Source organism: Lissotriton vulgaris, chromosome 10, assembly GCF_964263255.1.
Source record: "Lissotriton vulgaris chromosome 10, aLisVul1.2, whole genome shotgun sequence".
Classification (NCBI taxonomy): domain Eukaryota; kingdom Metazoa; phylum Chordata; class Amphibia; order Caudata; family Salamandridae; genus Lissotriton; species Lissotriton vulgaris.
In genome coordinates, this window is record NC_141698.1 from 1,027,792,336 (window position 1) to 1,027,817,458 (window position 25,123).

The window sequence follows — 25,123 nt, forward strand, 5'->3', positions numbered from 1 at the left end:
GTCTGCATTAGATACAGTTTGATTACTTATTACTACAAAGTATATTTTGAAAAACTAGTTTTATCCCAATCACTGCCTCATTTTGAGGCAGCCTAGTTTAGAGTATGTAAATATTGTTTTAAAATAATGACTGGCATATTCACTATGCTTTCTGCCACAGGCTGGGACCTCATAGCACTATAAACAGGGCCACTGGAATTATTCGGTAGGAGAAGGCCAAATTATGCAGGATGGTTGTCTAAATTCTGCAGCAAGCAAAGGCGAATTATGCTGCATATTTTGTGATAGCATTACTGCACTATTTTGCTACTTGTACACTTGTTAACATTGTCCTTGCCTTTATTGCCACTCATAAGTGCCACATAAACACCCACATATAGCAATAAGCAACAGAAAGGTGACCAGTCAACCTTTATAAAGGGCCTTCCACTGTGAGGTAACATGTGTTGCTGCATTTTTTTAATCTGCAAATTATGCAACAGATGATGGATTATGTGGCAAATGCAGGAAACTCATAACTATGCACTGTGAGTGCAGGGTGAGCGTGAAAGTGAAGGGTGAGAATGAGGAGTGAGTTGTCTGAATTCAGGGTGCATTCCCAGACACTTGAAGCAAATCACATCAGTGCAGGATGAGTAGTGTGCTCATGTGACTGCAGGGTGAGGTACAGGGTGGTTCAGTGCAAGTGCATTGGGAGTGCAGAGTGATCACTGTGAGTGCAGGGTGAGTGGGTGAATGGTGTGAGTGCATGGTGATTAGTGTGAGTGCATTATGATCGCTGTGAGTGCTCGGTGAGCGTGAAAGTGAAGGGTGAGAATGAGGAGTGAGTGTTCTCAATGCAGGGTGCATTCCCAAACACTTGAAGTAAATCAGCATGTTATTGACGGGCGTAGGGTTTCAGATATAAGTTAAACTATTGCTTTTATGGAATTAATCAGGGAATCGTGGTTGAAGGAAATATTGTGCTGATCCTACAACAAACTTCCAGTCTTATGATTAGGGTTGCCAGCTCATTATTTTATTTTGATGTTGCAGACGGTACAAAAATAAACAGTCACTTAAAAGCCCTATTTTCAGCACTTATCTGTGCATACTTCGAAAAACAAATATAAAGCACTTTTTAAATGTGTCCTAGGGCTGGCTGAATGATTCATGACTGAAAATAAAAGGAGCACACAGAAAGTCACATTACAAATGAATACATACTTTTTTATTGGCAACCCTTTTTTGTATTTCTTTTTAATGAAATGCATTTTCATAATTCAGCAGTAAATTTAAAATAAAAATGTAGGGAATAGGCAGAGTTGGGGCCCAAGGGGTACTGGAAAAAGAAAAGTAAAACTAAGCCTTGGTAACCAGTTTCTAAAGGTATGCAAATGGTCTTTAAAGACCTGTGGAAAACCCAGGCCTGCTAGAGTCTTAATAAGACTCCAGACACTGCCCAGCCGAGTCCACAGCAGCACACCCACTGACCTCTGAGGGCTTGGAGTAAATGAAGACAGCCTGGAAATGTAGCAAATAAACATCACTGCACTTCTGGGCGTCTTCATTTACATGTGCTTTGAGAGGCCCTTGCGCCCCCCCTGGGAACCCATCCACGCCCCCCAGGGGGGCGCGCCCCACAGTTTGAAGAACTGTGTTCTGGAGGTATCTCTAAATTGTACACAATGTTTTCAATCTTTATAAATGGCATGCTTTATTTTTCAAAAGCTTTTCACTCAAGAAACTCTGAACATAATTAAAAAAGAATAGGTAAGTATCAGTATGTATAGGGGACTCCCTACCAAGGCCTAATTTAATTGTCACAGGATTCAGTCATTTCAGCCTTTTCTGTAGGCCAATGAGCACATGTATGGTCCTCCAGGAGAAGTGTCATGCTAAGAACACCTTCTGCCTCAGACACCTGCTCAGTGAGTGCAGCACATGGCATTTTCTTCCAGTGCCATAAAAGCCTGTGTGTGTCAAAGCTTGTGCTGTCATGCAATATGCAGTGAATGCAGATACAACAAAACCTATTCTTTAGCCATACCCCAGCAAAAATATTCCTGTTTCTGTGCTTTTACCGAGAAGCTGGGAAGGGTGGGAAATAACACAGCGCTGGAGGGAATATTTGAGAGGGAAGCAAAGCAGAAACGAAATACCTAGAAAACTCATGCAATCTCATTGAGTGCTGAATGAAAAAGAAAAAAGTAGGTCCATAAATGTGAGTAGTGTAAGGATGCAAGTCATCCAGGCAAAAGTACTGTAGAGGCTAAGCCCCAGAGGAGGGTAAAACACAAGAAGATGAATGCGCCATCCAATAGGAATGAAGCAAATGAGAGTAACGATAAAGCCAACCAATGGTAAGCAATCGGCTGGCTTAAAGCCAACCAATGGTTTACAATAAGGCTTGCTCTATCTGGTAGGCGAGAGCTAAAAAGACACTGCTTCCCTGAAGAGTTCACCCTTTCCTGCGTAGGATGAGAAATAAATTGAAATGTGCACTAGCCTTTATGGTGATTGCCCTCACCCGAATAGTGATGAGAACTTTCAAACATTTCAGGACATTTAGCCAAAACTAAATGATCTAAAACTTATGTAATTTGAATTTAAGTCACATTGTTTTGCCCAGGCCTATTTTCTATTCCAGTACCTATAAAATATGAAGGTTAAAAATTAATTTAATTGGCATGGTGAAATGAGCTTCATTTGATTTAGAATGAAGTTTTAGTCTTATTTCTGTAAGTAAAGTTTTAATATAGATATTTTTACCGTGACCCTTTCTAGTCTTTTCCAGTCTACCTTTAGTGCTGGTATTGTTTGATTCCCTGTAGCAAGTTGAGTGAAATAGATGTTTTAATGTAATCTACTTAATATATTTATTCACAGTATGTCTACAGTGCCAGCCTGATCACAAAGGAAGCAAAGTAGGGTACAGGCAGAAATGTAAGGCCAAGGTAGGTAGAATGGATTAATATTGGAATAACTAACACATGGTGTTGGGTGCCATATACAGTGAGCTGGTAGGTTTGTATGCAATCTTAGTGAAAAGGAAGAGAAGGTGTTTTTTCCATGTTTGAGTTGTGAATTGGAATGTCATAGACAAAGTTTGTTTTGAGTATTACAGCTCCTTTATAAATAACACACTTCTGCTTTAGGTCCCTGGGTTGTTTATATGCTTCTTCAATTCATTCTTAGAGGAACTTCATGAGCACTTTTCCATGGAAGGTATTTGCACTGGGGATTTAAATTAAAAGTGTACTCTGTTTTAAAATGCATGTTTTGAAGACAATTGTCTCAACATTAATAAAGTTGAACTTGCACAGGGGAAAAGACAGTGACACAGCTGACAGTAGCCATTTAAAGGGTGCTTGTGTTTTGAGCTCTGAACAGGAGGGAGATGCCCTTTTTGGAGCTTTGTTTAGGAGATATCTTGCAAGTCAAAATGATTGAAACATCACCTCAGTCAGGTAAAGCCACATTGTAAATTAATAGGATCCCATAAATAAATTCATGGCAATTGATAGCAAAAGCTGAAGAGGCTGACTCAACAGACCTGTCATAGTCTTGGCAAATTTCTCCAACGGCCACAAGTGCTTTCAGGTATTCGTTGGGTTGGTAGGGATGGATATAGTGCAAAGAGCAGCTGTTCCGCGGATCACCGTTCGATGCCGTGAAGTCAATAGCTACCTAGAAAGTAAGCAAACGATCTAGTTAGTGCATCCTGCCAGCCATGAACATTACTTCCATTTTGATTGGTAGAGTGATAGACACTTACGCAGACATAGTGATAGTCACCTTGCAGTACATTATTGACTCATTCTTTTTTTTAAAAATTTGAAAATCACAAAAAGGATTCTGTCAAATTGCTCCACCGGGACGCAGAGTCTTTTCAAATACATTGTTCACTAATAAGGCATTACACTAATAGAGAATGTAAGATATTTTACAGGGATGATACCTCATTTCATTTCAGAAGTCCTTTTCTTGGCTGTGGTCACAAAGATGAGTGACATTTTTGCCGGTATTGCTCTCAGAGTGGCAGCAAGTGAGTCACATGTACATAAAATAGGTATACTCACGGTCAATATTTAGTGTGGACAAACACCTCTACTTTACCACAACCTGTCATTTTGAATTTATCATTGGAATTTTGCATTGCTTCAAAAAAGGAGATGAGTTACACATTGGGGAAAAAGTAATCTCCTGCTATTAGAAAGGAAAGCATAGCCACCATGTACTTTGACAGCTATGCAATAAACATTTGTGGGAAACAGCAATTACAAGGACCACACGTTGTTTTTCCAATGCAGTCGGAACAACTAATGCATCTTAACCACGCATTCCTTTACCATGACATGCCTTGGTAAAGTGACGGTGGACTTTTAAAGTTCAACGCTTTCCCTACTGTTGCGCGGACTGGAGTTGGAATAGTAATTTATACTGTTCGAAAAGTCCAGTGCTTTCCCTAAGGCAAGTCATTGTAAAGACGTCCATAGTAAAGGAATGCGTAGTTAAGACGCATTTGTTCTACCGACTGCATTAAGGAACACGTGGTTTAGGCAAGCGTGGTTGTGTCATAGAACCTACATTTTTAAATAGGAATATGTGTACACATTTGATTGTAATTCTAGATGTGTTCTAATTTGTTTCTTTGCTGCCCACTGACACGTACCAGCTTATCACATCATACTACCTCCCGCTTTCACACCATGGGTTGTGTCAATGTTCTGTATTCTGTTATGTAGCCTCCAGGTTCTTATATACAGCATTTCTGATCAGGATTCTAAGTCCACGAATGAATAATAGTAAATGAATAAAAATATATATGTAGTGCCTAGGATCTTGATACCCGGTAGTGACTGATATACACCTTGCGAGTTTGGCAACTCAGGCCTTCTGCATTTGAAGTCAGTACTGAAGACCTAAGCTGCACTCCACTCCATGTGGCTAGGATGCCACTGTGCATCCCTTAATGGGAGAAAGCCCTATTCTGCTTAGGAATGATACTGACTATGCATGTTATTGTTGGTCCTTGCCCTATTTGCAGGGTCACCCCCAGATTGAGCCTGTTTGTGTTGACATTAGGACTCTGTGCACTAGCCAGTGGTAAAGTTCTTGTACTCCCTCGCTAAAACATTTCACAACTGACATGTACCTAAATAGTACATTCAATGTACTTGTAAGTCCCTAGTTAATAGTACTACATGTACCCAAGGCCCATAAATCAAATGCTACTAGGGCAGCAACACTCACTATGCCACCCACTAAAGCAGGGGTCTCCAAACCGGTCCTGGAGGGCCGGATCCATGCCAGCTTTTTAAAATAACTACATGTATCTCAATGGGGATGTCCAAAAAATCTGGCATGGATCCGGTCTTCCAGGACCGGTTTGGAGACCCCTGCACTAAAGCATCCTTTTAAAACATCTCAGGCCTGCCTCTGCAGCTTGTAGTGAAGTTTTAAACTTCCATTTTGACCTGGCAAATTAAGTCTTTAGCCAGGCCTAAAGCTTCCTTTTTAAGACTTATAAGTCAATTCAAAGGTAGACCCTAAATAGTCATAGACCAAAAGAGGCCTCTCTGCAACTGCCCAGCTGACCAACAGAAGTGGACCTGCCTGAACATGTTGGAGCCCTGCTGCTGCCTCTTCTGGAATGAGTCCTGGTCCCCACGTGGTGCCCCCTCAAGTCTTGGACTCTTGGCTGGCATCAGTGAGAGCTCCTCCATAAGACAAAGGGTGAAAATCCTGTAGTTTAGGCCCTTTGCAAATGTAAATAGGGCCTTTTGCGCCAAGACTCCGCTGCCCATGATGCCGGCCAATGCATAGTTCCATCGAGACCTGCATTTCATGCCGACAGCAACACACCGAACACTTCAGTAACACAAGATCCAGCAATGACCTGCACTCCACGTCAACGGCAGCCACCTGCGACAGGCGCCAATGCAAAGCCCCAGTGAATAACAGCTCTTTGCACTGTCAACAGACTCTTTGAGGCTCCCACCAACGTGAAACTCTACACCCACAGCTCCTCATGTAAACACTTGAGAAGGTAACTTTTCAGCAGGACTATCCTTGTCCCTGGATCCGACCCACATTCCCTTCCGTTCATATTGAGCTTGTGCCTTCCCGTTCGTCTAGCGTGACCAGATAACCATGAGTGGTGGTTTGTGCTTTTAGCTACACATTTTACACAAAATAGTCATAAAATGTATTACCTTGGGTTCAATTGATTAAATTTCTGTTGTTCTGGTATAATTTTATTTATTAAAAAAATACTTTAATTATCTAAATTTGATTGTTTTCACTTTAGTACTGTTTGTGTGCTGCATACAAACTTTACACATTGTCTCTAAGTTAAGCCTGACTCTGTTTGCGGCAAGCTGCCAGAGGGTTAGGCACAGTTTAATTCCGAGACTATTTTTGGTTCACCCTGACAAGGGTTGTGGTTGTTGCCTGTGTGGGGCTTCCACCCCCTCTCAACCAATGACCCAATTACTTACAGAAATTCATAGTATTATTAAGTAAGGCCATCAATGCGGTGGATGGATTGCATTCCAGAGTGGAAATGCCGTAACAATGCAGTCCTGGGAATGCATTATCTAACTACCACCTTTCAGATATTTTCTCCAACTTTGCGCGATGATCTGCATTCAGAAAAGCACAGGCATCTCCCAATGAGCTAACCATTTCTCCAACATTGGATAGCAGAAGTCAGCCATAACAATACTGCCATTCGAAATCTTCAAAAATACACACATTGCTGCATAACCATCCCTTCCTAAGATTTTATTACTGGAGAAAGTCAATCTAAAACGTTGATATGTTTAATTACATCTTTAATACCTTCTTAGGTGAGATTTCTCGCATAGATGACACATTCCTTCATTTGCACTTGATTAGCCCAGCATCCTTCTTCATTGTAATAATTAATCAATTACAAAACACCACAGGAAATGTATGGAGTTATCCCTACTCAACTATCCTTTGCTTTCTTGTAATACTAGTTCATTTACTCCTGAGGGTGGGCGTCCTCTATTCAGTTAGCACTGATGTCCCCATTCTAAAATTACAACCTCTGCACAAGTGATAGAAGCACTAGCCCTCTTCTTATTGTCTACCTGATAAATACTAGTACATTTACCTTCTGACTTCCATAATCCCTTCATAAATTGTGAGTGTAACAGAAATCTCAAAAGCTCTTGTGCACAATTACAAAATGCAGATGTTCATGGCTGATGGTATGAAACAATCCCAGAAGGCTACCATTATAGCCATACACATGGACAGCTTGGCAGCTTTCCCTCTCTATAACATTCAGTGACTTCCTATTCTTAGAATGTTACTGGAATTTCTTTCTTATTAGCAACATTATTTGTCAATATGCTGTATTTCTCTGTTAGAGTACCTAAACATTTCTCTCCAGCAATCTCTTGCCAATGATGATTGATGATAGCTTTTTTTCAAAATGCAATTAGCCTTCAACTAGAGCCACTAATAAGCTTCCCTATTAATGGTATGAAGCTTTAATCGATCATGCATTTCTTCCCCAACAAAGACTAGCATTCAGATCTCAGGCATACTGCATACGTTGGTCACGCAAGCTGTGGTTGGGTCACTTCTTAATCACTGTACATGTAACAAGTATAATCAGTAATCTATGCCCTAGCTATATGTACTGCATCATCTTTAGCCCTCTTCAGGCCTAAATAAGAATACAGATCACGTTATGAGGCTCTTTTGTAATCGGTGGGAATGGCCAAGATGGCAGCCTTACTGCCCCTATTTTGCTGAGCTCCGGACGAGGCACACAAATCCTGCAGTTATCCTGTACACTGGTAGCCAGCAACTGATTTGTTCAGCATTCTATCCATCATCTGTTGTTTTTTTTTTCCGTAAGTGAGAAGGGTATGCTCAGACGTGGGTCCCTTGCTCACTGTGTCACTGGATTCAAGCTAGCCGGGCTGATGAGGGGTCAGGCCCGGACTGGCCGTTGAGGGCACCGGGCAATTCCCCGGTGGGCTGCATGGTTGGGGGCCGGTTTTGGGCCCCTGGGGCCGTTTTTGTTACAGGGCCGTTATGCTGCAAAAACGGCCCTGTAACAAAAACGGCCGAATACCGTCCCTGTCACAGAGCGCGGTCACACCTCTCCCCCCTCCCCTCTCCTCCCGGAGGGGGGGGGGGGGGGGGCGAACAATTTGCCAGGGCCGGTTCTGGTTCCCAGTCCGGCCCTGTGAGGGGTGTTACCCTGAAAGAGGTCCCAGGATGCTTGTTTTCGTTCTAGGCAGGACCTGGCTTGGCAGTGTGGGCTGGACTGTTCCCATGAGGAATAGGGTCAAGACTGATTTGCATATGGCCAGATCCAAACTGGGGTAGCATGGTGAGCAAAATTATGATGAATTTAACCCAGATCTGTGACTGGGGGTGAATGTTTGATTTTTTCAGAATTCCGTCCATTATCTGTTTTTTGCATTTGACACTCGGAAAGGGTATGCCAAGGCCTGGGTCCTATGCTCGCTATGCCACCAAATTCAAGTTAGCCTGGCTGATGAGGGGTGGTACCTCGAAACCAGTCCCAGGATGCTTGTTTCTGGTCCACGGAGATCGTGGCCTGGAAGTTTGGGCAGGACTATTCCCATGGAGAGCAGGGTTAAGACTGATTTGCATATTGCTGAGTCCAAACTGGAATGGTGTGGCGAGTAAAAAAATGATGGATTTAACCCAGATCTGTGACTGGGGTGAATGTGTGATTAGTTCAGCAGTCCGTCCTTCATCTGTTCTATTGGCAGGGTCAGTACAAGCCAGCCAATGTCAGCCAGCTTTAAAATCAGTAGATGCACTAGACAAAGATAGCCTCTTTCCCTGCTAATATTTGCATCCATTGCATGGAGCTGCTGGTGTGCATGCTGCGCTCAAAGGCCTTAGACGGGGGGATAAACACATTTGGCAGGTGGCATGTGGTGTTTGATGTAAGAGCTAGAGACGTTCAGGAAAATCTCTGGTCTTAAAATGAATTGGACCAAGCCTTGCTTGTTCCCACAGCGCTCTATATCTGACAATAGCTAAGGTAATGCGATACAGGCCAGGCTAGAATGGTACTTTGATACCTTTAAATACCTAAGGATGCACATAAACTATGCAGAAAAAGGACTAGTGGAAGGCAGTTTGGGCAGGACTCTCTCATCGCTCCGTCAGTCCCTTCCCTTTTAGACCGCCCACCCGTTATCTCCTATGTCTCAAGTGGTGATAGCTAAAAATGTAATCTTGCCACAGTTGCTGTACTTCTTTGCGGCACTACCGGTGCTCCCACCTTATACATTTTTCCAGGAACTTCCTGGTACCCTTTCAGATCTGATATGGGGGACTGGCAGAAAGAGAGTTGCCCTACATAAGCTGCAGTGCCCACTGATAGAAGGAGGCCCCTCTTTATTTATGGATCTTTCAGCTGCTTTGTTTCCAGCTGTCTGCTTGGGGTATCCCTCAGAGCCTTTTCAAGTAGCCCGTTGAGTTGCATTCCAATAAGTGGGGTCAAGTGCTAAATAGTTCAAAAAATGAATATATACCCTTCACCCAATGCCATCCCACTCTGCTTCACCCTGGACACTTAACCACACCCTCAAGGAACCCATGGCCAAGAAAACTGACAGCCTAGAACCAGCTCTTTCTAGTGACGAAAGTGAAGACATTCCTCTCAGAAAGACCTGCTGATCTAGGCACCTCTCTAGCCAATCTTGACTTTCGATGGTGGTACCAGGTCCCTTCGCCACAGGCTCCCAAACTCCACTCTATACCTCTTCAGGGCATCCTAAATGCCACAGCATGCCAAATAAAGAGCCTATAAAATATGACGTCCTCCCCACTCTCACAGAACTCCACTGTGATGCCTTTGCCATCTACGGAGCCATCACAGCAAGAACTCCCACCTGTCCCAGCTGACAATTACATCATGTCTTGACCAGCCAGAGCACCCTGGGTTTGAAAAACTTCTCTGTATCCATAACAACCGCCCCAAACTCTGCTCCAACTTAGATAATAGCTGGAAACACCTCTTTAAAGTACACTACATCTCGGAGAATTAGCAGTTCACCACCACTCCCAGAACCAGCTCCTACTCCAATCACTCACTGACCGTATTTTTGCTTTCACCCTGCACTCCGCACTACTGCTTTTTGGCAAGGTTCATCCTATATCACTAACACACACTCATGCAAAGGTGCATTTTGGCCTCCTTGCTATATTCATTATATAGGGCAGGCTTGCCTATGCATTCACTTAACTTTATGGCTTTCCTCTGAGTTTGGGTGACCACATGGCCACACTTATGGAAGCAGATGGCATTTTTCTTCTTGATTTAAAAGCTATTTATTTGGCTTCACCTACAAGTGACGTGATTTACAAATACGCTTAGTGAGGAGTCAGACTACGTCAAATATAGCTGCAGAACCCCAAAAAATGAATTTTGTGTAGGTCTCAGTATTTTCTCCAGAAAATGAGTTACTGTATCCAGACACATCATGGTGGTAATGATAATACCTACAAGTGGATGATATGTCATCATCAGTTACTAAAGCATTGATCTACGTCTGAGTGGCCAAGTCGACCCCGATTGGGTTGGATCATTTGTGCTTTTTCCAGGAGTGAGTAACCGTAATCTTCATGCTTGTTTAAGGGAAAAAATTCCCTGCGGTAGTACTGCGTGGTTCGGAATAAGGTAATTGTGCAATGCACGTGTGCAGAAAACATTGAGGGGAAATTGATTAAGCCGCTATCGTTTACTCAGGAAAAGGCTGTAGACAGAGGCCAGCACATTTGGGGTCAAGCCCGATTATTTGACTTGTCAGAGTCATGCTCAACTTATTTGGCACTTCTAAGCCTCCGTCAGTGGGTATTATCAAAAAGGCATGGGCAATAAAATATCACTCAAAAAACTTGGCTACACCGTGTCCTTCCGGCAGGTAGTTTTGAGCTGGACTTACAGCCAGATTCATCATTGTAAATTGCGCTTGCAAAGGGCCAGATTCTGAGAATCTGGCCCTTTGCGAGCGCAATTTTTGCATTTAGGATTCATCATCCCAAATGCAATAATCGCTAATAGCAAAATCGCTAAATTGCGAGGAATTGCATTTAAGGAATCTCTATTTGAGATTCCTTAAATGCAATTAATTAACCATTTTTTATTTGCGAATTCGCAATTTTTGGCCGCTATTTACAGCGAAGTCTGACTTCGTGATAAATAGCAAAAACTTAGAAAAATGCACTTTAGTGCATTTTTTTAAGTTGTATGTTACACACACACATGTCCTTTGGACATGTGTGTGCGCAACATCAGTCTACATTTTCATTTCAGGGGTGCTACAGGGTGTCCTTTCGACACCCCTGGCACCCTTGAAATCGCATCCTTATTTGCGATTGGCAAATTGCTAATCACAAATAAGGAATAACTCCCCATTCATTCCTATGGGCCTTTAGGCCCATAGGTTTGAATGGGAAGTTGAATCCCGTTTTGCAAGTCCTTAATAGCGATTCCTTAATAATCGCTATTAAGGACTCACAAAACATGACCATGATGAATCTGGCTGTATATGTGTTCAGCGGATGCTCTGGGTACCAGCCAATTCACTCTCCCTGTTAACTGTCCCATGTCAGTGATCTTCAACAATCTTCAAAGATTTTAAACAGTCTGTATGTAAATGCTCTATTAAATACTTAAAGCAGATTTTACAAAAATGTCTAGACCTAAATGTATGCAGAGAAAATTTTGATCCCAATGTTTGCCGACAGGAACATGGACGCAACATGGCACCCATCCTGCCCTGTAAGCAGCTGCCTCGCCTGCATCCGCCGGAAATGACTCAATCTCCAGAGCGGAACTGGTCACAACTGCTCCAGGTGTGGAGAAACAATGATAAAGAGCAGCACGTGATTTCATGGACGCCAGAGTCTGTAAACAAGCAAATCAGGCCCTTGGGGGCATATTTACGCTGCCCTGCATCACAGGAACAGGGCCAGAGTGCACTGTATGTATCCAATATGGTGCATACCTGCCCTGGCTCCGTTTTGGCAGCAAAGAGCCAACGCAGGCCCCCTGGCACTATGGTGCCAGGGGGCCTGTGTTGTAGGTAGGTTTGTTTTTGTGCAGAAAGGGATGCCTTCTGCACACAAATAATCTATAGATGTGATTTCCTCTTTCTGTGTGTGCTGCAAACACGGTGAGATGTAAAGATATTTCTCCTCGTTATGTTTCACCTGTGGGGGCATATCTTTGTGGTGCCTTCCCGGGATTACCAGGTTTGGTAAAACCATGGGATTTTGCATAGGAACACCCACTGCAAAGCCCATGGAAAGCCTTCTTTGCGCAGAGTAATGCAATGCAGCGATTCGCACTGTGTTGAATTACTCCATATTTTGAAGCCATTCAAAGCCATGCAAAGTGTCTTTGCGCGGCTTCATAAATAATTATGACTGAGAGGTTTGCTTCTTGCAGGTCTCACACTGCGTGGTGCAAGTATGACTCAAACCTCATAAATATGCCCCTTGGTGTTCACGGGGGACTTTTTAGGCTATGATACGTGTTCAACAAAATTAGCTGATGAGGATGGCTCAGGGTTCTTAAATCCCAATCCACCTTAAACTCCAAAATAAAATATATCTCATATTTCTAAAGCAAGTTGGATGACGTAACTAAGGGGCACATGCATCAACCTATTTAGGAAGTGCAAACGGTGCGAATCGGTAAATTCGGCCGTTTGCGCTTCCTAAATACGTTTTTGGGATGCATGAAACAATTTTTCAAAAGTCGCATTTTTTGCATTTCCTAAAAATGCGAATGCATTTAAGGAATCGCTTTTGTGCGATTCTTTAAATGCAATGCATCAATTTAAAACAAAAAGCGAATTTTGAAATAGGAAGTGCAAATTAACACGAGGTTGACCCTCGTGTTAATTTGCGAAATTGTTTAAAAAAGCACAAAAATGCATTTTGAAAAGTGTCATGTTACAGACACACATGTCCTTAGGACATGTGTGTGTGAAACATGCACTTTAAAATACATTTCAGGGGTGCAGGGGGGGGTCCTTTGAACCCCCACTGCACCCTTGCAATGCATCAACAAATTGCGATTTCCAAAAAAAAGAAATGCAAAACGGCATTGATTCCTATGGGCTTCTAGGCCCATAGGAATCAATGTAATGCCATTCCTTAATTGCGATTCGCAATTAAGAAATCGCAAATTCCGAAATTTAAGAAATCCTAAAAAAATTTAGGATTTCTTGATGCATAGGATTTTGCAATTCCTAAATAGCGATTCCTTAATTTTCGCTATTTAGGAAATGCAAAATCCTAGATTGATGCATGTGGCCCCATGTTACCAGATCCCTCTACTCATCAGAGGACTGGATTCTTTCTGTGACCATGCTAAAAAACTGAACACTGGATGGAGATTCTTATTTTTCCTTGAGCTCAGGACTGTCAGACCCTTCACCCTCGCGCAGAGAACCTCACCTTGCTTGAACTATGCCTCCCCCATCCCCCAAGTCTGCATGTTTACTTTGCCACAGAAGCCTGCTTCCCGCTCTTGTACCCATCCCCCAAAGCCCTTGTGTACCTTTGAGTCAGCTTGTTCAAAATTGGCAACAAGCAATAAATAAATATATTCACACAGTGTAGCTCACACATGAAAATAACTCCTGTCTTTTGGCTGCTGTGCTGCTTTTACTGAGGGGGGAAGTGCTTGGCCCCCCGCCATGGATGTCTTCTTCTCAGCCCCTCCTCTTAAAGCGTTGAGACAGCCTCCCTGGAGATGCGTAGCGCTGCACATGGATGTCAACCATTTACTCTCCGCCTCTCACAGCGGATCGTTGCTCTGTCCTACACCCAATGTCACCACGGGGAGAACGCGCTGTTGTGGGCTGGACACCACCTGTCCCTCTACTGGATCATTTACACAATTATAGGGTTAGTCTGATGATCTGTGTCTTGACCCGCTTCATGGGCAGAACGCCTTGGTTGCGCTCTCGTAATAACAGTACTTTGCTCTCCATGGTTGCATCCTTCCGGCAGCTCTTCTCTCGCGGCGGAAGCCCTGCCTCCTGATGTGGCACAGAACAATGTCGAAACCCTTCGCCAACCAGCATCAAAAAATGAAAGTTTCTTGCTTAGTTAAAACACACAGCGTGGCGCAACATTACTGGGTAAAAACATGCATTAAGGATGTGCCCTCCACTGCAGATCGGCGCCTTTTCACATCAGAAAATAATACTAGCCATTAAAGAAAGCCTGTATTTATGGGTTTCTGAGAATTCAATGGTAATAAAGAAGCATTCACACACAATGAAAGAGGCAAGGGTTTCTAAAGAGCACAGCGGGACGCCTCTAGAGCTCTCATTAGTGATGAAAATTAGCAGGAGCACCACAGCTTTTTGTTCCCAAGCCCGCGTTTATCACCTCACTTCCCTTCCTCCTCAAGGGCCTTTTACTCCACAGCTGCTCCATGCCACATGCTGTCTGAACCAGACAGAACACAAAGCAGAATGTTTCTCTGAACTTTCCGCCTGATCTACAAAGGTAGCCTGATGGTTTATTGTCCTCCAGTTTCTTGCAATTTTTCCTTTTGCCAAAAGATGCATTGGTGCCAATATCCACCCAGAGATCTTCCTGTCTCTTCTATCTCAGGAATATTAAACATCAGAGCACTGAAAAGTGGATCTGTGATGATCTCAGCTTGCTGATCAGTTGACAGATACCTAGTACCTATGATCACACTCTCATATATATGCCTGCTGATCGACTTTCTCTTAAGTCCTTCTCTATCCATCATGCAGAGTATCAAACAAATGTAGAATTTCTCCCTTAATTTTAGGAGTGTAAGGGCAAGATGAAAAACATTAGAAACCAAGGGCCTGATTACGAGTGGGTCCATGTTTTCCAACCCCTTTGCAGGGGCGGCCTTAGGTATGTGTAAGCTGTGCACCTGCACAGGGCCACCAAACCCCAGGGGCCACCACACCAATATATATCCTTAATATAATAATCCTCTGAGGATGGATACATATTTGTGTGGCGGCCCCTGGCAGGGATTTGGCGTCCTCCGGCTCTGTTCCACTTCCAAACACCCGGACGCCCCCCTCTTCATTGGTCTCCGCGCTCTGCCCCGCCCGGACACCCTCTTCCGGGGCCCTCTACCTTCGCTCCCTTCGCTACATATTGACATGTCAAACCTGCTAAAAGTTAACAGTGGAAAAATGTATTTACCGAACAATGCAGGTTTTGGCACATTAAGCACCAAGATCTGCATGTGATTCACCAGAAATGTGTAATAGCTGCCATTTATTACATGATCAGTGATGTAATATGTGCGGTCATAAGCAGTGCATGGCGAGGGCGGCGCAAGTTATAGTTAGCAATGCCATCACTGAGGAATTTAATTGTTTTTTTTTGTTCAAAACTTTAATGTTGTCACTGACATATTCACCAAACTATAACAATACTTCAATCTTTTGTTTTTTTCAGCGAATATCTAAGTTTAAAATAAAAGTAAAGTCATATTTTATTACCATACATAAAGCCAACTCCCAGCGGCGGGAGTTGTCTGAAGGGCCTAACCTGTGCCTAGCCCCAGAGACAGCAACCCCACACTTTGCAGAGCCTTTGGCCTTGCACAGCAGGGGCTTGGCACCAGGGCCTGCCCTGCGGCCAGGCCTTCTTTTCAACCCTCCCGGAGGCAGCCACTCCGATACTGTACATGGTTCTTTGTCGCGCGCAGCATGGGGTTGGCCACAGGGCCTGGCTTGAAGTCAGGTAATGCATCCAAATCCCAAGAGCCAGCTACCTGGAGGCAGTCAACCTCACGCCAGGCACTGCCTTTGTGGGTGGCACAGGGTTACCTGCAGGGCATGTGTTGCAGCTAGGCTCAGCTTCCATATCCCGCAGAAAGCCAGCCAAACGCTGCACAAAACCTTTGGCTGTCTGCAGCATGGGTTAGTCACAGGGCTTGACCTGCAGCCAGACCCTGTCGCCAACCTTAGAGTGAAGTAGTGTGGCTCACTGGTTAGAGGCGGCAGACCCGAGAGCAGAGGACGACCTGGGACCAGGGTTCGATTCCCGGCGCAGCAGGTTTCTGGACCAGGGTCAGCGGACTCGATAATTCTCTCGCCTCGGTGCCCACTCTGATCAGTGATCACACTCGGCAACTCTGGGCATTAGCTTGCCTCATCTTCACTAACGGCCCCACCAGACCGCCGGGGATGCCTGGTCTCACCCTGGAGATACCCATCAAGGGACCATCTCTCAGGGAAGCCAGGAAGGGTTTCGCAGCGGTCGAAGCGCCTTGGGACCCTACGGGTAAGTAGTGCGCTATATAAATGCCTATACATTTACATTTACCTCCTAGCAGGCTACCAACTCCACACCACGCACAGCTTTGGGCATGAGCAGAATAGGGTTGGTCTTTGGGACCCAGGGACCCCTATCCCTTGGGGCCAAAACATATATTCTAAAATGTATATATTAAGGGGTGGAGGCCTTAATTGGCCCCAGGGACCTCATCTCCCAGGAACAAATACAATTAAACAGGAGAGGAGTGTGTGCAGCCCTCCTCCCCTAGCCTTATAAGGCCCTGGGAACCACATCCCCTGTGGCACAATACAATAATAAATTGAAGCAGAGGTCATATGGCCCACCTCCCCAAGCCTTATGAGGCCATGAGAATCCCGTTCCCTGAGGCCAAATATAATAAGGGGAGGGGGCCAGGCCGCCCCCATCCCAGGGTCTTATTAGGCTCTGGAGAATCCATTCCCTGGGGCAAACCGATAGAAAGGGGCGGGGGACCTTGTGACCCGCCTCCCTCACCCTTCAAAGGCCGCAGGGATCCAATCCCTTGGGGCAGTGTTTTGTTTAAAAGTGCAGGGAGCCAGTATGAACCCCCTTCCCGAGCCTTATCAGGGCCTGGGGGCCCCATACCCTGGTGTTGTGTGCTTTTAAGAGGGGGGACTCGTGGGCTTCCTCCCAGAGCCTCATTTGGCCCCAGGGACCCCATCCTCCTGCCGTTTTTCATTTAAAGGGGAGGGGGCCATGTGGGCATGCTCCCTAAGCCTCATTAGATTCTGGGAAACCCTCCCCCAGGGCTGTATTATTTTAAAGGGGAGGGGCCCGCGTGGCTCACCTTCCCCAGTCTCATAAGGCCCTGGGGACCTCATCCTTCTGGGTCATATATATTTTTATTTATTTATTTATTTATCGCAATTTTTAGAGCGCATCAATTACCCATACGGGTGTCTCGGCGCTAATGTTACAGATCTTCACTTCAGTAGGGGAAGAATTTAGGAGGTAAACAGCCAGGTTTTGAGACTTTTTCTAAATTTTAGCAGCGTGGGGGCAGTTTTAATGTGGAGTGGCAGAGTGTTCCATAGTTTGGCAGTTGCGATGGTGAAGCATCTGTCTCCCCAGTTGGTTTTTTTTGTCCGTGGGACTTTTAACAGGTGGGCTGATGCCGACCGTAATGTTCTCTGATGTTCCACTGGGCAGAGGGCTTTTTTTAGGAACAATGGTCCGGGATTGTTCAAGGTTTTATAGGCTATGCAGAGTGCCTTAAACTTTATTCGGCTCCTGATGGGGAGCCAGTGTAATTTTTTGATGTAAGGGGAGGTAGGGGTGAATTTGGGGATGGATAGGAGAATTCTGGCCGCGGCATTCTGTACCGTCTGGAGCTTATTAAGTACCTTTTCCTGAGCATTCAGCAATAGGGAGTTGCAATAATCGGTTCTGGAGAACACTAGGGTACTGATCAATGTTTTACCGGCGGATTGTGGCAGGTAGGGGAGGAGTTTCTTTATTCTTTTTAGGATGAAGAAAGCAGAGGATACCACAGAATTGGCGTGGTGGAGGAACGTCAATTTGTTATCAAAAGTGACTCCCAAATTTCGTACCTTGACTACTGGCTGGGGGGGCCTGCCCATCTGTGATGGCCACCACTGGGGGGACCAGGCCGGCTGCAAGCTCCCGAATGTCATCACCTCCGTTTTGTTGGAGTTCAGCTTGAGGCAGTTAGATGACATCCAGGAGCCTATCGCCTTCATCCCTTCTTGAAAATTTGCTGCGACAAATGTTCCGTCATTGTGCACTGATAGCACTAATTGGGTGTCGTCAGCATACGTTGTGAGGGCAATTCCATGGGATTTTATTACTCTCGCCAAGTCCGACACATAGATATTAAAAAGTGTCGGACTTAGCGAGGAACCCTGTGGAACTCCGCAGGGGAGGGAAAAGGTCTGGGAGGTGAAGTTACCCATCTTGACTGTTTGTGGGCGGTTGGCTAAAAATGAGGCTATAAGGTCTTTGGCCTTGTCTCTTATGCCTAAAGCTGAGACACGGTCGATCAGAGTGACATGATCGACCGTGTCAAAGGCAGCGGAAAGGTCCAGTAGTATTAGGACCGCCGCGCCTCCTTTGTCCATAGCTGTTCTGATCTCATCTGCTGCCTTGAGCAGTGCAGTTTCCGTTCCATGGCCCTGCCTGAAACCAAACTGAGTGTCGTCTAGAAGGTCGTTGTCATTGATGTATTTAGAGAGTTGGGTATTCATTACCTTCTCGAAGATCTTAGCTGGGAAGGGAAGGCAGGCGATGGGTCTATAGCTAGCAGGGAGAAGAGGGTCCAACGTTGGTTTCTTGAGGAGAGGTTTAATGATTGCCTCTTTCCAGACCGATGGATAAATGCCTGTAGAAAACATGGCGTTACAGATAGTAGATAACGCGGGGGAGATGGTTTCTGGGATAAGATTCAGAATAGCTGGAGGGCATGGGTCTAGGGGAGATCCCGATTTAGTGCTAGTTACCAGATGTCGGATTTGTTCTTGATTAGTCGGATTGAAAGATATGAAGCTGACATTATTGTTTATAGGAGGTGATGTCAAGGTGGGGAGGGAGGATGAAGGGGAAAAAGTCGAAAAAATGGAGCTAACCTTATCCTCAAAGAAGCTGGCCAAATCATCTGCTAGGGATTGTGAGCCTTCTAGTCGTGGGGCAGGTGGATTGGACAGATGGGTAACCACCTGAAACAGTTCTCCTGCTGAGTTTTTTGCCTGGTTGATTTGAGCGGTGTAGTAGCGACTTTTTTCTGAGTTTATAAGTTTTTTGTAAATGGAAAGAGCGTTTTTGTAATTTGTTTTATCAGTGGGGTTGTATTGCCGGCGCCACTTCCTTTCAAGGTTCCTACAATGCTGTCTCTGAATTCGAAGGGGCTCTGTAAACCATTGTGCTGATGGTAATTTCCTGTTTCGGCGTGAGTTTTTAATCGGGGCTAGTTTGTTGCACGCCATGATTAAATTGTTCAAATAGTTAGAGGAAGCCAGGGTAGGGTCCTGCTCGTTAGGGATGTGGGTTTCTTGCATTATCTCTGATAGCTGAGATAGGTTGATATGTTTCCAGTCTCTATACGTGGATTCGGAGACGGATGTGGGCAGGGGTTTAGTGGGGCTCACTTCGATGGAGAAGCAGATCGCTGAATGGTCTGACCATATCAGAGGGATTACTTGTGTAACGGCTATTTGGGGGTTGTTGGTGAATAGACCGTCCAGGGTGTGGCCTGCTTGATGAGTGGGAGATTCTACTATTTGCATCAAGCCGGCGGCAGCTAGATCCGTGATTAGCTGTGTAGTATCCGGGTCATTGGAGTTTTCTAAATGAAAATTAAGATCGCCCAGTATGGTGAAATAAGGGGAGCCTGCGGCCCCTTCAATTATATTTCCTAAGTTGGCTAGGAACTTGGATCTCGATCCCGGAGGTCGATAGATTAGCATGCCCTTAAATGATGATTTAGCAGAGAGGCCTAATGTAAAAAGGAGGGCCTCGTATTCGGGACATATAGTTTGTACCGTGGAGAGTTTAAAGTGGTCTCTGTATATTATGGCTATACCTCCACCTTTTTTTATGGGTCTGTCTAATCTGCACACATTGAAGTTGATAGGGGTGGCAGCTTTGAAGTCTGGACCGGAGGCTTCGTCCCCCCAGGTTTCTGTAATAAACAAAAGATCCAGTTTGTAGGTGTCTATTAAATCAGCAATTTCGAGCTTGTGTTTGGGAAGCGATCTTGCATTTATAAGTGCTGCTGATATTGGGCGTGAGGCAGTATTGGTCGGTTTGTGAGTGTCCAAAGTGCACGTAGGACAGTAGTGAGGGCCCATGAGAGGGTTGGTATGCCTAAAACAGGGAGGAACATGGGGCCGTTCTGCTACGTGTCTGAGGTTGAGAAGTTCGGCAGCGGTATAGATGTATCTTACCGGGTTTGCCGCCCGTGGTGGAGTTGAAGCGGCAGGGGAAGTGGCCCTTAGCCCGTCCTCGGCGCGGACGAGCGCAGACGAGCTTGCCTTATGCGCGCCTTCGGCGCGCAATCGGCGCGCCCGCTGCTTTTTAAAGGGGAGCGGGGCAGAGCAGCCACCCTCCAAGCCTTCATGGGCCTCATTAGGCCCTGGGGACACCATCACCCTAGGGCCATATCTAATTTAAAAGGGGAAGGGTTCCATGTGGACCTGGAGAATCCATCATCCAGAGCCTTATGTATTTTAAAGAAGGAGGGCACATGTCCCCCCTCCTCAAGCCATTTCAGCCCCCTCCCCTTTAATTAAAGAAAGCAGCCCTGGTGGTGATGGCTTGGGGATGGGAGCTGTGTGCCCCCTCCACTTAATTAAACAATGCAGCCCTGGGCTACCATTTTTTATTTCCGATCCCACGGTAGTCCTGTGGGACCGCTGTAAAAAAGTCCAATTGTTTTCCAAATTTTTCCCCGGAGAAGCAGGGGGTCCCTCTGGGTCCCCCCCAGGCGGCCTATGGGGACAGGGTATTCCTTCCCTCATATCTTTTTTTTAGGGTTCAGGACATGGGACTAAGTCCCCTAGTCCTGTAATGGCTGCCAGCAACATGTTTCTGATGTTGCTGGCAGCCAATCAAAGCGCCCGCTCTTGCTTGAGCCTGGCTCCCACGGGAGCAAATTGGCGCAAAAGAAAAAAATCTCCCTGTTCCAATCAGAACGCTCAGTTTTTTAATTGGAGCTTCTGCGAGAGTCTCTCGAGCCTCTTGCAGACCCAAACGTCCGGATATACAAATATTTTGGGAACTTTAATTCTTAAAATACTGCGGAACGGATTTACAGCAAATCATAAAAAGCGCAATCTGTGGACCAAGATCTAGCTTCTTGCCTAATTTCGTATACTTACCTTCAGTAGTTTTTGCGGTATTGCTTCTTAAAGAAGTCTATGGAAAATATATGCCGTTTTCGGACCGCCCTTTTTTCTCAGCCCTTGCTTGACGGATCACCCTGAAACGTGTCATGCACAACCTAGACAAAAAGAGCACTTTCTTGGAAGGCTTTGTGGAGATCCGTAAAATGGTGCCAAAGTTATGAACAACACAAAAAACGAATTTCCCATGGAAACGCTGACCTAACTACAACTGCCACTACTTAGGTCTGTGTTGCCATGGGAAATGCCTTTTTTATAGGAGTGGGTGACAAACTCCGCTCCGCCGGCAGAGTCCGCCGAGTTTTACCCACTCTGTCTTCGGTTTGTAACGTAGAGTTCAGGCAAAACTCTGCCAACTGCCACGTGGCAGAGTTTTTTCTTGTGGGTGGTTGGCCAACTCTGTGGAATTCTGCAGAGTTTTTATGTAACTGTGAAACTCCGCAAGTTCCACCCAGCCCTACTTTTTTGGTATTCTAAAAACTTTACCAAATCATCACAAAACTTAATGAACAATTACTATTTCTTGCCTGGTTTCTTCAAGGAAAGACTCAGATGATCCGTCAATCGGGAGCTGAGAAAAGGGAGACGCCCCAGGACCTAAATGCAAAATTTAGCTGGCAGGGACTCAGATTCCCCCCACCTGGCAGGAACAGTGAAAAACAGAGGCTACCACCAGGTGCTATGCGCCCAGGATGGGTATATACATGGAGCTGGCATGGCTGTTGGGCTCTGGGAGTTCCCTTGTCCCCAGCATACTGGCATACTGGGGATGGGCTGCCCAAGGCATTGAAGGCTCAGGGTAGGGGTCTGCATGTCCCTCCCCTAATAGGCCTTAGAGGAGATCGAAAAACACAAATGTTAAAGTGATGTTACCGTTAGGAACAGTAATTAGAACAGTAATTCTGATTACCTGATAGCTCCTGAGGCGTGAGCCGGGAGCAGGACAAAACGCTGCATATCCTCACTGCTGTTTATTGCGATTTTGCACTAGGAATGATTTTGGGCACCTGAGAATTCGGATACAGACTTTTTTAATACATTTTTAAACATTTGCGGAAATGTGTTTTTAAGGGCACGTAATTTACCGCTTGACTAACTATTGGAGCGGGAAGTCAGGGGCTGTCTCTTACTTACATCAGAGGCACAGGAAGGGGGAAACTCGAACCAGCGCTCACCCGGACGGCCGCCATCTTGAGTGGGCCAAGGTGAGCGCTCTAGGCTTTCTCCTACCTAGCACTTGAAAAGCAGGGCTGGCGCGCCGGCGGCGCGCCGAAGGCATGCCAAAGGCAAGCCCGCCTGTGCCCGTCCACGCCGGTCCCGCGCCTAGCGCCATGACCCCTTGTCGGCAGGTAGCAGGAACTCCACCGAGCTTGGTCTATGGCCGCAACTTTCTACTGAGCTTGGATGTGGGAGGAAGGAAAGTGGGCTGCAATAGCTCGAGGCCGGATGAGGCCATACAGGGAGGCACTCAGGTATGCCCAGCTTGTCTCATGAGTCTCCCAGCTATCTTTTTAAGGCCAGTCCGGGCAGTCACTAGAACTAACAAGGCTAAAGGGGAGGGTACGCTGAGCAAAATAAATTGCCTTTTGATTAATCGCCAGATCCCTGGTGAAACACAGTCTGGAGTGCGCCGAGATGATCCAGGAAAAGGAGATAAAAATCGCTTTCGTCACTGAGACCTGGACGGATGCGGCCTCAGGGCCAGATATAGTAAAAGCTACCCCTCCAGACTACCTCAGTTTTGTCTTGGACAGGCCCCGGAAAAAAGGAGGGGGCCTGGCGGTCATTCACCATTCCTCCATCAAAGCGTCCTTCCAATAGGTGCTCTCCGAGTTGTGTGAGGTCCTGGGGTTTAAGCTCGTTCTGTCCAATCATCAATCCTACAGGGGCTGCCTTCTTTATAGACCCCCCGGCACCAAGGCTCTGTTTTTAGACACAGTTGGCAGCTTCCTAGAGGAAGCTTTGTGCACAAAATCCTTCACAGTCTTAGGAGATTTCAATTTCCATCTAGAGAGCAGTGTAGACTCAGACACAACAGCCTTATCCGAGGTGATGCATGGAGTGGGACTAACACAGGTGGTTACAGGGTCCACGCACTCGGCATGCCACACCTTGGACGGACTATTTACAAACAATTCTGATCTGAAATTTGTAAAGACTGATCCCGTCGCCTGGTCTGATCATGCCGCAGTGTTGTTTAATATCTCTGCCACACCGCTCATAGGGCAAGACAGGACAGGAAAGGTGCACAGACATAATATCGAGTCCAAAATATCGATTGGACATAATATCGAGTTGTAAATATAGACTGGACAAAATATCGACAGGACAGAATATAGATAACCAAAATATCGTTTTTAAGGTAAGTGATGTAATATCGAATGTTAAAAATCTAGAAAGATAAAATATCGAAGTATATAATATAGATAGTTAAAAATATCGATTTTTTAATAATATCTAATTTTTTATAGTGTATTTTTATGTTATAATATGTGTGAAAAGTGTGTATTTACGTTATAATTAATTTTAAATAATTAATTTTGCTTTTATAATTATTGCGTAACTTAATTCTGTAGCGGGTTGTGGGTTTATAGGGGAATAGGGTGGGAAGTAATTTAATTATCATTAATTAAATATGTAAATTTATTTATTGATAGTAATTTTTAATTAATTGTTAATTAATTTATATTTGTTAATTATTTAAATTTTAATTGGTAATTAATTTTATTTAATTGATTAATTGGTAATTATGTAACTTTTACTAATTTATTTTCTGTAGTGGGTTGTGGGTTTATAGGGGAATTGGGTGGGAAGTAATTACATTATAATTAATTAAATATGTAAAATTATTTATTGGTATTTATTTAGAATTAATTATTAGTTAAGTATTTATGGGTAATTATAAATTATTTATTTGCCAATTAATTTAATGTAATTGATTAATTGTTAATTATGTTAATTTTGATAATTTATTTTCTGTAGTGGGTTGTGGGTTTATAGGGAAATAGGATGGGAAGTAATTTATTAATAATTAATTAAATAATTAAATTTATTTAATTGGAAATAATTGTTAAATAATTTTTAATTATTAAATAATTAATTGTAAATTTTGAATTAATTTGTATTAATAGGTGATCAATTGAAATAATTATTGTTAATTAGTAATTTTAATATATTATTATTATATTATATACATTTTTTAATTATTTTTAATCAATTATTAATAGATATTCATTTTTAAATTTTTAAATAATGTATGAAGTATTTACTTTCCCTAATGTTGTATTCTCTCGAGTGGGAATAGTAATTTTAACCCTTACGCTATCCAAAGCTTTCCCTACTGTTGCACTCTTTGGAGTGGGAATAGTAATTTTAACCCCTACGCTATCCAACGTTTTCCCTACTGTTGCACCCACTGGAGTGGGAATAGTAATTTTAAACCCTACGCTATCCAACGCTTTCCCTACTGTTGCACCCACTGGAGTGGGAATAGTAATTTTAACCCTTCGCTATCCAACGCTTTCCCTACTGTTGCACTCTTTGGAGTGGGAATAGTAACTTTTACCCCTACGCTATCCAACACTTTCCCTACTGTTGCACTCTTTGGAGTGGGAATAGTAATTTTAACCCCTACGCTATCCAACGCTTTCCCTACTGTTGCACCCACTGGAGTGGGAATAGTAATTTTTACCCCTACGCTATCCAAAGCTTTCCCTACTGTTGCACCCACTGGAGTGGGAATAGTAATTTTAACCCCTACGCTATCCAACGCTTTCCCTACTGTTGCACTCTTTGGAGTGGGAATAGTAATTTTAACCCCTACGCTATCCAACGCTTTCCCTACTGTTGCACCCACTGGAGTGGTAATAGTAACTTTTACCCCTACGCTATCCAACGCTTTCCCTACTGTTGCACTC

The 25,123-nt window shown here is 44.4% G+C and overlaps 1 protein-coding gene across 3 annotated transcripts in view; it reads right to left on the reverse strand.

The window, feature by feature from the left end:
• CPNE4 (copine 4) overlaps positions 1-25,123 on the reverse strand; it is a 1,444,425-nt gene that overhangs the window by 184,595 nt on the left and 1,234,707 nt on the right. For all 3 annotated transcript variants that reach the window (XM_086942069.1, XM_086942068.1, XM_086942067.1), the window contains one exon: positions 3,536-3,669. In XM_086942069.1, coding sequence (XP_086798195.1) covers positions 3,536-3,669 — 134 coding nt within the window. The remainder of the gene's footprint in view (positions 1-3,535; positions 3,670-25,123) is intronic.